The sequence below is a fragment of the Cebus imitator genome, unplaced genomic scaffold (assembly GCF_001604975.1).
Source record: "Cebus imitator isolate Cc_AM_T3 unplaced genomic scaffold, Cebus_imitator-1.0 Scaffold280, whole genome shotgun sequence".
NCBI lineage: Eukaryota > Metazoa > Chordata > Mammalia > Primates > Cebidae > Cebus > Cebus imitator.
The window spans coordinates 2,422,464-2,434,215 of record NW_016107595.1 but is presented as its reverse complement, the minus strand read 5'-3'; the positions used below and the strand labels follow the sequence as shown (position 1 = coordinate 2,434,215).

Sequence of the window (11,752 nt, the reverse complement as noted above, 5' to 3'; positions counted from 1 at the left end):
TACAGGCACGTGCCACCATGCCCAGCTAATTTTTTGTATTTTTAGTAGAGACGGGGTTTCACCATGTTGACCAGGATGGTCTCGATCTCTTGACCTCGTGATCCACCCACCTCGGCCTCCCAAAGTGCTGGGATTACAGGCTTGAGCCACCGCGCCTGGCAATTTTTGTACTTTCATAGAGACGTGGTTTCACCATGTTGGCCAGGCTGGTCTTACACTCCTGACCTCAGGTGATCCACCCACCTTGGCCTCCCAAAGTGCTGGGATTACAGGTGTGAGCCACCACACCTGGCCTATTTTATTTTTCTAAAGATAGACTACTCTTGTTATGTTGCCAGGCTGGTCTTGAACTTCTGAGCTCAAATGATCCTCCCATGTTGTCCTCCCAAAGTGCTAGAATTACAGTGTTAACCACTGCACCTGTTTTTCTTTTAGAGTTACCATGTTGTACCTAAGTGAGTTTCTGTCCACAGCCTGAGAGCTCTGCACAGCTGGGTGAGGGGATACCGATATGATGATCAGTGGGCTTCTGGGCGTACCCAGGGTTCCGCAGAGACATGGAGCCTCTAGGAGACGCGTGTCTGTGTGTGCTGATAAAGAGATGCATTGCAAGCAGTGGGCTCAGACGACTGTGGGTGGGGAGTCTGTAATCCTCAGGGCTGGCTTACAGACCCCCCCCAACGGGAGCTGATGGAGCAGTCCTCAGGCAGACTTTCTTCTTCCTCCTGGTAAACCCATTTCCCTTTTAAGGCCTTGAGCTGATTCGATGGGGCCACCTGGACCATCGAAGGTCATCTCTACTTGCTTACGGTATCTGGGTTGTGGATGGTAACCATGTCCACAGAGTACCTCCAGGGCACCCCTAGACTGAATGTCATGGAATAAGGACTCCCCAGGGACTGCAGCCTAGCCAGTTGACACAATCCCACACCTCCATCAGCCCCAGCTGGGTCTTGTGGTCACCCTTTGGCCACCTCTTTTTTACCTTCCCGGGGACATTCTCTCAGGGGTCAGAGCTTGGCAGGGGCCTGCTAGCTTGTGCTTGCTGCCAGAGCAGCCCCACAGCGCCCTCTGGTGTCCTACAGCAGTCACTCTGTGCCTTCTGCAGCCACCTGCACCCATGTCCCATCCCCCTAACCTGAGCAGCAGGACAGCCCCTCATCCCCAACCCCCATCCCAGCGAGGCTGTCAGATGACACACTGCAGCCTGGCCATGGCAGAAGTGCATAGTGGTGTCCTTGTATGCTGCGTGCCATGTGCCTTGACTTGGAGCCTAAGCACATGTGCATCGGGGGCCCAACTCACTGAGAGAGAGTTGGGGCTGCTACAGGGTCCCTGCTGGCCTCCTGGGGACCCAGGCAAGCACGAACTCGGGACAGAACTCCTGGTCCCCAGGCCCAGTGATGTGGGGTGAAGCTGCTGCTTCACATTTTTTTCCCTTTAGATGGAGTTTTGCTCTTACTGCCCAGGCTGGAGTGCAACGACACGATCTCGGCTCACTGCAACCACTGCCTCGTGGGTTCAAGTGATTCTTCTGCTTCGGCCGCCTGAGTAGCTGGGATTACAGGCGCGGGCCAGCACACCTGGCCACCTGCTTTACTTTAATCGGTGGGCTGTTAGCTCCAGGGCTCTTGGTCCATGCTGCCAGCAGCCTGCCACCAGAGCCTGCACTGGGCTCGTCTTTGTCGGAGCACACCCTGGAGGTTTGTTCCTTCATGGATCCAGTCAGCCAGCATCACCCATGCTCCTGCAGTTCACTGTCTAGGTCTTGGGGCTAGAGGGATGACTCTTAGGTTGTTGTCAGGTGCACGTGCCGTTTTAGTGTTCAGGGTCCTGTGTGGATGCAGGGACCCATTCCCCGCAGGTCCATGGGACTCGAGCTGGAGACCCTGTGACTTAGGGACCTTGGCCATGCTTCTCCCTCTGTTCATCACCTTCTTTGTCCACCTCGAGGGCATCTGCAGGTTGAACTCGAGGTCAGGAGAACCAGTGTCCTTCCTGCAGCCCAGAATGAGCTCAGTCCCTCACGCGCCCCTCCCTCTCATGTGGGTGCACTGTGGCCAGCCTACGGTGTTGGCCCACATGCTCCTGGGGTGGGAGTCTGATCTCTGCCCAGCTGCCTCCTTGACTGTGCGGCAGGTGCCCTCACAATGGCAGGTGCACCTCTCCCTTCCCCCGCACAGGCAGATTCATCAGAGCCACTTTATGGCATTTAGTGACGAGAAAGCTGGGCCTGCCATGGTGTGTCCTGCCCCAGAGCAGCATGCTCGGTTCCAGGGCATTTGCCTTGTCAATGCTTGTGTCTGGAGCCTCTGCCCTTTCCCAGACACTGAGTGGGGCTGACATGGGGTCTTAGCTGTCCGGGGATTCCTCCTAGGATTTAACCCTAGAAAGGCCAGTAAAAGGCTGGGCAGAGTGGCTCATACCTGTAATCCCAGCACTATGGGAGGTCGAGGAGGGTGGATCACTTGAGGTCATGAGTTCAAGACCAGCCTGGCCAACATGGTGAAATCCTACCTCTACTAAACATACAAAAATTAGGCCGGGCGCGGTGGCTCACGCCTGTAATCCCAGCACTTTGGGAGGCCGAGGTGGGTGGATCACGAGGTCAAGAGATTGAGACCATCCTGGTCAACATGTGAAACCCCGTCTCTACTAAAAATACAAAAAATTAGCTTGGCATGGTGGTGCATGCCTGTAATCCCAGCTACTCAGGAGACAGACAGGTGAATCACTTGAACCCAGGAGGTGGAGGTTGCAGTGAGCCAAGATCATACCACTGCAGTCCAGCCTGGGTGGCAGAAGGAGACTTCATCTCAAAAATAGAAAGAAAGAAAGAAAAAGTGGTTGGTGTTCAGGGATGTTCCAGGTGCACCAAGGCGGGACTTGTATGGCAGTTTCTAGAAGGAGATTTGGCAGGGCTTCTCAGCAGCCTTGCAACAGTGTCTGGGCAGCTAGGCATCGATTCTTCAGGAGTAATTTGTAATAGGTACAAAGATTTAGCCACATGGAGTACATGTTGCTGTGTCGTTTGTGACACGGACAATTTAGAAACAATCTAAAAATGCCTAAATTGGGAGCCATCCATGTGCTGAGGCTGAGCAGTCGGGGACCCTAGGTGGGCACAGCGCGTGGCTCTTCTCCAGCTGGCCATGGTGTGTGTGGCTCCTGGAGTGGAAGCAGATGCTTAAGAAAGTGCCGTTGGCTTGGGCTGGGCACAGTGGCTTAGGCCTGTAATCCCAGCACTTTGGGAGGCTGAGGCAGGTGGATCACAAGGTCAGGAGTTCGAGACAAGCTTGGCCAACATGGTGAAACCCTTGTCTACTAAGGATACAAAAAATTGGCCCGGTCTGGTGGTGCGTAGCTGTAATTCCAGCTACTGGGCAGCCTGAGGCAGGAGAATCTCTGGAGTTGGCCGAGATCTTGCCATTGCACTCCACCCTGGGCGACGGGGCAAGACTCCGTCTCAAAAAAACAAACAAAAAAGCGCCCTTGGCTTGACACTGAGGAGGTGAGGCTCCCGCTGGGCCAAAGGGGCTGCTTCCCTCCTGGAAGTTGTATTTGACCACTTGGTCATGACTCTCTTTACAAAGAACAACAGATTTTATTCTGAGAGTTTGGTGGGAAATAAAAATAATGTAGAAAACATTATTTCTGGCCTGAAAACCTTCCAGGGCAGAGAGAACGTGGTCAGTCCATTATTTGGGCTCCTGTGTCTGTTGTATGGGTAGTGCCTGAGGCCACCCACCTCATGTTCTTATTTCTGTTTTTGTTTTAGAGATGCTCTGTCGCCTAGGCTGGAGTGCCGTGGTGCAGTCATGGCTCATTGCAGGCATGACCTCCTGGGCTCAAGCCTCCCGAGTAGCTGGGACTACAGGCATGCACCACCATACCCAGCTAATTTATTTTTATTTTTTTTAGAGACAGGGCCTCACTATGTTGCCCAGGCTGGTCTTGAACTTCTGGGCTTAAGCGATCTGCCTGCCTTGGCCTCCCAAAATGTTGGGATTCCAGGCGTGAACCCCTGCGCCCCATCCTTATCTTTTTTCTAAACTACCCAGAAGAGCCAGCGTTTTTCCTCGTTTTTCTCAACTATTTTGCTCTGCACCCCTGACCCCAACTTAATATGTCTCGTCAGAACCTTCCAGCTCCCTACCCACACTGTAAAAGCGGCCCTGCAGATTTTAGGGGGTCGGGTGGGGGGTGCAGCAGGCCCCAATTTGGGATGGATTTCAAAGATAAGAGATGAACAGACTGTGGACTCTGGCAGGGTCTCCAGCTTCCCTGGCCGGCTCATTCTGGGTCACCATGTCACCTGTACACCTGGCCACCGCAGAGCCTCAGAAACCTGAGGTTCCTTCATCCCAGCAGCGTGTTTCCAGTTACTCACATGAATGAGAATAAAATTCAGGGCCAGGCGCGGTGGCTCACGCCTGTAATCCCAGCACCTTGGGAGGCCGGGGCGGGTGGATCACGAGGTCAAGAGATCGAGACTATCCTGGTGAAACCCCGTCTCTACTAAATGTAAAAGAGTAGCCAGGTGTGGTGGCATGTGCTGGTAGTCCTAGCTGCCCGGGAGGCTGAGGTGGGAGAATTGCTTGAACCCAGGAGGCAGAGGTTGCGTTGAGCTGAGATCGCGTCTCTGCACTCCAGGCTGGCGACGGAGCAAGACTCTGTCTCAAAGAAAAAAAAGTGATATCTGGGAAGGGAGGTGCAGACAGGACAGGGTGGCACATGTATGTTTTGGGTGAAAAATACCTCATGGTGTTGGAGCAGGACAGGTCTGGATGGCCAGGGTTATCCGCATGGTTCTGGCAGAGGCTTTGGGGTGTGTTGTTGTGTTTGTGTGGGTTGTTTGTGTGTGTGGTAATGTGTGTGTGTGTGCGGTTGCATTTGTGTGTGTGGGTTGTGTTGGTGTGTGGGGGTTGTGGTGTGTGGGGGTTGTGTTTGTGTGGCTGTGTGTGTGGTTGTGTGTGCATTGTGTTTGTGTAGCTGTGTGGGTTGTATATGGCTGTGTGTGTGTGGGTTGTGTTTGGTTGTGTGTAGTGGTTTGTGTGCATGTGGCTGTGGGGGATGTGCATATGTGGGTTGTGTGTACGGGTTGTGTTTGTGTGGAGGGGTTTAGTGTATGGGGGTTGTGTTTGTGTGTGGAGGGGTTGTGCGGGGGAGGTTATGTGTGTGGTGCTTTGCGGGGTATTGTGTGTGTGTGTGTGGGGGGGTTGTTTGGTTGTGTGTGAGTTCGTGTGTGTAAGTTTGTCTCTGGTTGTGTGGGGGGATTGTGTGTGTGGTTATGGGGGGTTGTGTGTGGAGGGGCTTGTGTGTGTGGCTATGTGTATGAGGGGATTATATTTGTGCGTGGATGGGGGTGTGTGTGTGTTTTCCTGCCTGAGGGTGAATCATCGGAGGCCATATGTGTGTGATTTCTCCAATGCTGAGTGCAGACCGTTTCTGCCTTCCCTGACCCTGATAGAAATGTGTGTTTGTGTTCAGGTGGGGACTGACTGGCATGGTGGGCCTGCAGTGGGCTTCAGCCTTGCCCTCCACCAGCACGCTGGTTGAGCCTGGACTCCTCAGCTTGCGTTTCTGTATCAGCATGGCAAGGACAAGGGCCCCTGCCCTAGGGGGACACGTTTGAGTCGATAGGACGGCTTTTCTCCCAGAGCAGTGTTCAGCCTGGGGGAGGGGCAGGATGGCTCTGGAGAAGGGTCTGCAGGCCGGGCGCAGGGACTGGCAGGTGCAGGGAATGCCTGGAATCCCAGGCCAGACTCTTCCTGCCCGAGTGGCCGAACCCGGAGCTGTTCTTGTCTTGGGAGCAGGGACTGGCACTGGGCTGGTGCAGCCATGGCTTCCCTTGTGGGTCCAAACACTACCCCAGTGGACAAGTCTCACCCAAGGCCACATGGCAGGAGCTGAGGAGTGGGGGGACTCTACGTGCCCGGTGGCTCAGGAACCCTGTCCTCTGTCTCACAGGTGAGGCACAGGCGGGGCGAGGAGGCAGGAGATTGAGCCGCAGTCTCTCCTGTGCTCATGATGTCACCGAATCGGAGACAGGGTTTGGGTGCCAAGGGGGTGCTGCAGCCAGGGAACAAGGCCTGAGGGCTCCCCCCATGTCGTCCCCTCCTTGTTGACCATCTGACGCCCTTCATTTGCCAGTCTAGCTGTGAGGACCTTGTGCCGAAGCCCAGGCATTAGTTTTAGGAAGGGCCACCTCTGTTGACAGAGGGTCTGGGGTCAGCCTGGACTGCAATGGCCTCTGATGCAATGCTGCCCTGCACTGAGCCTGGCCAGGACCAGCCCAGTCCGCCCACCAGCCCACTTGCCCCCAGCTGTCCATCCTCCCAGGCAGGGCTGGAGCTTTGCTTAGCTGGACTGCAGGGGCATACCGAAGTCAGGCTGGTGTGACCAGTGCCTCTGATCTGTGAGGTCCCCAGGACACAAGCCTACCTCATTCACAGCTGCAGCCAATGGAGATTCACATGGAGTTCATGTCCTTTTTAGGGGGGCTGTTGATAAGGAGGGTCACGAGTGCCAGAGTTGTGGGTGGCTGCCCATGCCCTTCTTGTTGCATTTTACCTTATAGGGTATCCCAGGCCAGGTCTGTCCATGTGGTGGTGGGAAAGTGAGTCTTGGTCCAGCCAAGGCACTTTCCAGGGGTCACATGATTGGGATGGGGGCCCTGTATCCAGGCAGGTGCTGAGCACTGTCCTCCTCAGATAGCAGAGCTGTTGCTGCTGAAAACAGCCCCCTGGCCCCATGCCCACCCACAGAGGTGCCTGAGTCCCCTCTTCGCACAGTGTGTGTTGCTGAGCACTGGCCACCCATTCCTGTCACTGGCAGGAGAGCAGGGGTGTGTTTTAGGTGAAGGGGCCAGCACACTCCCGTTGTGAGGGTTGCACTGTGGGGACTTGTGCAGGAGATGCAGGCCGGGGCCGTCCTGTGGTTGACTCCATGCCGAGGACCTCCCGGTGACACCCCCTCCCCCTCCACACAGCACATCTCCATCCCCCAGCCTGACTGCCCCGAGGAGGCACGGACGTTCTCCTTCTACCTCTCCAACATCGGCCGCGACAGCCCCCAGGGCAGCTTCGACTGCATCCAGCAGTATGTCTCCAGGTGAGGCACCGCCCCACCCCAGAGCACCCCACCGGCTCTTGAGGTCACCCTGCCACCTCTGGCCCCGGGTGGAGATGTGCCCCATTGAAACCGTGTTGCCTGAGACGGTGCTGACAGAACCTGTTTTCTAGGCCAGGTGGCGGGCTGGGGGCTCCGGCCCTCAACGGAGCCTCCCTGCATCGTCCCAGCTGCTGACCCCGGCTCCTGGCCTTGTCTTACAGTCATGGGGACATCCACCTGGACTGCCTGGGCAGCATCCAGGACAAGATCACGGTGTGCGCCACTGACGAATCCTACCAGAAGGCGCGGCAGAGCATGGCCCAGGCAGAGGAGGAGACACGGAGCCGCAGTGCTATTGTCATCAAGCCTGGAGGCCGCTACCTGGGTAAGCAGCGGGGCTGGCAGGGCGGCTGGGCAGCTGCCAGGGTCAGGAGGCGTTTGGGGCCTGTCCAAGCTGGGCACTGGCTGTGCTCTGCACAGAAATCAACCTAGGAGTCTGACCAGCCAGCTCCTCGGCTGGCCCTTCCTTACACTCTGAATGACGTGTCACTTCTGCCATAGGTTGACTCCCTGAATCCCCTCTCCCCATTACTCAGTTAAGTAGCTTGGACTGTGTGTTGCCCCATCCCAAAGATGGATGTGTGGAATCCCACTGGGAGGGGAGAAACGGATTGGGGTATCTGGTGACCTTGGTCTGGAGAGACTGTCATCCTTCGCCGCTCACGGAAAGGCCGTGTGGGGGCAGAGGGAAAGCTTTGCCTTTGGCCCTCTGAAGTTTCGCCTAAAACGTCAACAACTATCAGAGAATAGACAGATGAATAAGAGAATAGGCAGACACGTTTCGTTTCTGGGACCTGTCTGTCCTCCCCAAGGCCACCACAGCCGGCAACAGGCAGGAAATGAGCCTAACAGGCCCTGTTGCCAGTGACCCAGCACTGTGGGAAGGCTCTGGCCGCTCAGCATCAACTTGGAAACGTCTCAGCAAAGTTGAGAAACCAACAGGCCTTGACAGTAGGAAGAAAAGTACTGTTTGTTTACAGAGCCGCAGTAAACTGTGGTCCCGCCTCTTAGACCAGACAGAGCTTCAGGAGTCATGGGAGTTCATTCTGGCGGGAGTAGGGTACCAGGCTTCAGGGAGGAGGGAGATGGTTCAGAGCAGACGACAGCCTTGATGGCTTTTGAGTTTTATCTTTAAGAAAAGGTGGGGGGATTTTAATTCCTTTCGCTCCTCCTTCCAAAGAAAGTATGTGATTTCTCTTTGCTGGGCAGAGGGATTCCCTCTGAATGAAACTGCAGATGTGGGTGCAGAGGTTGGTCCTCCTGGTCAACACTGGGCCCAGGTGGACGTTGCATGGCCAGGGAGTCCGGTCCATGATGCTGAGGCACTGGGCTGTGAGCCCCAAGCACAGGGCTGCTGTGGGGACAGCAGAAGAGATAGCTGTACACATGTTTTGTTTTTTGTTTTTTTCTTTTTTTAAAGACAGGACCTTTCTCTCTCACTCAGGCTGGAGTGCAGTGACGCAATCATAGCTTGCTGCAGCCTCAAACTACTGGGCTCAAGTGACCCTACCTCAGCCTCCAGAGTAGCTGGGACCACAGGTGTGTGCCACCACCCGTGGCTAACTTTTAGATTTTTTGTGTAGACAGTGTCTTGCTATGTTGCCTAGGCTGGTCTCCGACTCTTGGGTTCAGATGATCCTCTCGACTAGGTCTCGCATAGTGCCGGGATGACAGGCCTGAGTCAGCACACCTGGCCCTATACACATACCTGTTAATAAGTCTGTGGGTCCTTGAGATAGAAACTTGGTGAGAAATGTGTCTTAGCACACCACTTTGGGTACAGTGAGGGGTTTCAAAACTGTTTACGTTCTGGTGGGGCCATTGTTAAAATGTGAATGTGCATGTCCCTCTGTCTCACAGCTACCCCAATAGGCTGCTCCTCCTCCCTGTTGATCAGTCTGGCCCTGTAGGGGTGAGTCCGGCCCCGCCGTCAGGACCCCATTGAACAGACCCCAGAGGCGTGAGCGCTGGCCCTGGGCATTCTGAAAGCATGGCTTTCTGGGTTAATTTGACAGATCAGATTTTGAGGGATAAGATCAGAGGGACGGCGTTACGAAGAGCTTTTTTGGGGAAGGATTTGAGACATTGTTGAGCTTGCTTGGCCGACCCTGTTCCTGAGGATGCCAGGGCATCGTTCGGGACAGAGCAGGGGAGCAGCGTGCTGGACCCTGCCCACGTCTCTGTTTGCATCGGAGCCAGAGGGGAACCTGCTCTCCCCAGGGCTCTGGGCACAGCCATGCCTGCCAGAGGAGCTCTTGATCAGGCCTAAGGCTGGGGTACCACTTGCACCACAGGGTCTCCAGAGCAGCTGCTGAAAGTGACCCTGTCACCTTTTATCCCACTTAAAAAAAACAAAAATGGCAGCCCTGTGGGGCCAGCATATGACTCCGAAGTGCAGGCTTGGGAGTGACTGCCTCTTGCAGTTCAGGGACCCCCCAGTTTAACATCAGAAGGGTTTACAAACAGCCCCCACTTCAGGCTGGGCGGGGTGGCTGTGGCCTATAATCCTAGCACTTTGGGAGGCTGAGGCGGGAGGGTCGTCTGATCCCATGAGTTTGCGACCAGCCTGGGCAGCATAGTGAGACCCCATCTCTACAAATAAATTTAAAAAAATTAGCCAGGCATAGTGGTGACCACCTGTAGTCCCAGCTACTCCAGAGGCTCAGGTGGGAGGATTGTGGAGCCCAGGAGTTTGAGGCTGCAGGAAGCCATGATTGTGCCACTGCACTTCAGCCTGGTAACAGCGCAGGATCCTGTCTCAAAAACAAAACAACCCCGCACCACACACACACTGCTCACCAGAGTGATCAGCTGTTTTTGCTGTCCAGGATTTAGGTCGTCTGTGATGAAGTCAGTTAGGGCTCTGACACAGTTCTACTGCCTGTACCTCCCACTCCTGAGGCTGGGTGCCCTGCAAGGTGCCAGCTGTGGGCAGCAGGTGGCGCTCTTGACCGCCCAGGGTGCCCAAGGAGCAAGCAGGGCTTTGCTGTGGCTGATGTGGTGTCTGATGCCAGCACTCTCTGTAGTCTCCAACCTTTGGGCACCCACCCAGTGACACTGGCCATGGGGCATGGCCATGCCCTCCCTGTTCCCTAATAGAGAACTGTTCTGTGTTTTGCCTTGTTGCAGGTAAGAAGGTTCAGTTTCGGAAACCAGCCCCAGGCGCAACAGACGCTGTGCCCTCCCGGAAGCGGGCAACCCCCATCAACTTGGCGAGTGCCATCAGGAAGAGTGGTACCAGTGTCATGAGCGGGGGCAGCGGGGTGTCCCAGAGGCCCTTCCGTGACCGAGTGCTGCACCTCTTGGCACTAAGGCCCTACCGCAAGGCCGAGCTGTTGCTGCGGCTGCAGAAGGATGGCCTGACGCAGGCGGACAAGGATGCGCTGGATGGCCTCCTCCAGCAGGTATGCGCCACCCTGATGTTGAGTCTTTACCGGCCATCTCGTGCGGATGGTCTCGTGCAGGTGGGATGGGCCAGAGCATGGAGGCGGGGATTGGGGCTGGCAGGGAAGAGCCCTTCCTGGGGTCTCTCTCAGGTTCTGAACCTGCCTCAGACCTAGGGCCTCCTGCATGAGAACATGCTTAGGGGGGCCATGGATGTGTCTCTGGGCATGGCCCTGACTGTCCTGGGTTGCGAGGTGGGCTCAGCATGGAGCCCAGGCCCTCTCCCTCCACCATCTGCTGACATGTGGGCAGTGGGGCCTGGCACAGTGCATCCAAGCTTTGGCTATAGACGATTTGTAGACTCAAGGCCTGGGGGAGGAACCCACACAAGTCAGGCAGAGCCTGGTGGGCCTCAGTATGAATCAGCTGCCTGCTGCTCTCCAGCTGTGCCTCTGGGCGAGGGCCTTCATGTCTCGAACCCTCAGGCTTCTGTCTGTGACCTGCAGCATGCCTACCTGGGGTTGGGGGCTAGGCCAGCCAGAATGTGGTGCTGGCAGGTGGAGCCTGCTGTTGAGGAACACCCTGGGCATTGCAATGAACAAGTGTGATGGCCCTGGCTGCCTTCTACCGCCCCTCACCCGTGGAGGCTCTTGAGGCCCCACCCTGGCTTCCTGGGGCTCCTGGGAAGGGGAACAACTTGTACTGGCTTCAGAACATCAGCCAGGCTGTGCAGATGCAGCCTTGAGGTGAACTGGGGATGGGTCTCCTCAGATTGCTGCTGTGGTCGAGAAGGAGGCACGGCTGAGCCTCTTGCACCTTCCAGGGTGATGGAACAGGGATGTTGGGAACTCATGTGGTGCCTGCAGCAGAAAGCACATGCTGTGATGTGCCGGGATAGCGGCTGGAAGAACATTCTTCTGTGTTTACGGAGCTCCTCACAGGCATCGTGCTCGGGTGTGCAGCTGGTGGGACCATGCTGTACATCCTTTGGGAGGATGTCGGGATATCAGCCTGGCCCTTGTCCACCTCCATCCTGCTCCTGAGCCAGGGCCAGTGTGGTGCCAGCAGGGGTGGCTGAAGGGAGCTTGATGCAGTTATCAGAGGTGGGACCGGCACTGGCCTGGCCAGGAGACGCCTGTGCTAGGGCCTGGCTTCTCCAGGTGACTTTGGTTCAGCATTTCCTGGGAGCAGGCCT

At 56.0% G+C, this 11,752-nt stretch overlaps 1 protein-coding gene across 2 annotated transcripts in view; it reads left to right on the top strand.

Moving 5' to 3' along the window:
- ELL (elongation factor for RNA polymerase II) overlaps positions 1 to 11,752 on the top strand; it is a 69,710-nt gene that overhangs the window by 41,346 nt on the left and 16,612 nt on the right. For both annotated transcript variants that reach the window (XM_017501304.1, XM_037728784.1), the window contains exons 3-5: positions 6,992 to 7,113; positions 7,335 to 7,498; positions 10,303 to 10,577. In XM_017501304.1, the coding sequence (XP_017356793.1) occupies positions 6,992 to 7,113; positions 7,335 to 7,498; positions 10,303 to 10,577 (561 nt within the window). The remainder of the gene's footprint in view (positions 1 to 6,991; positions 7,114 to 7,334; positions 7,499 to 10,302; positions 10,578 to 11,752) is intronic.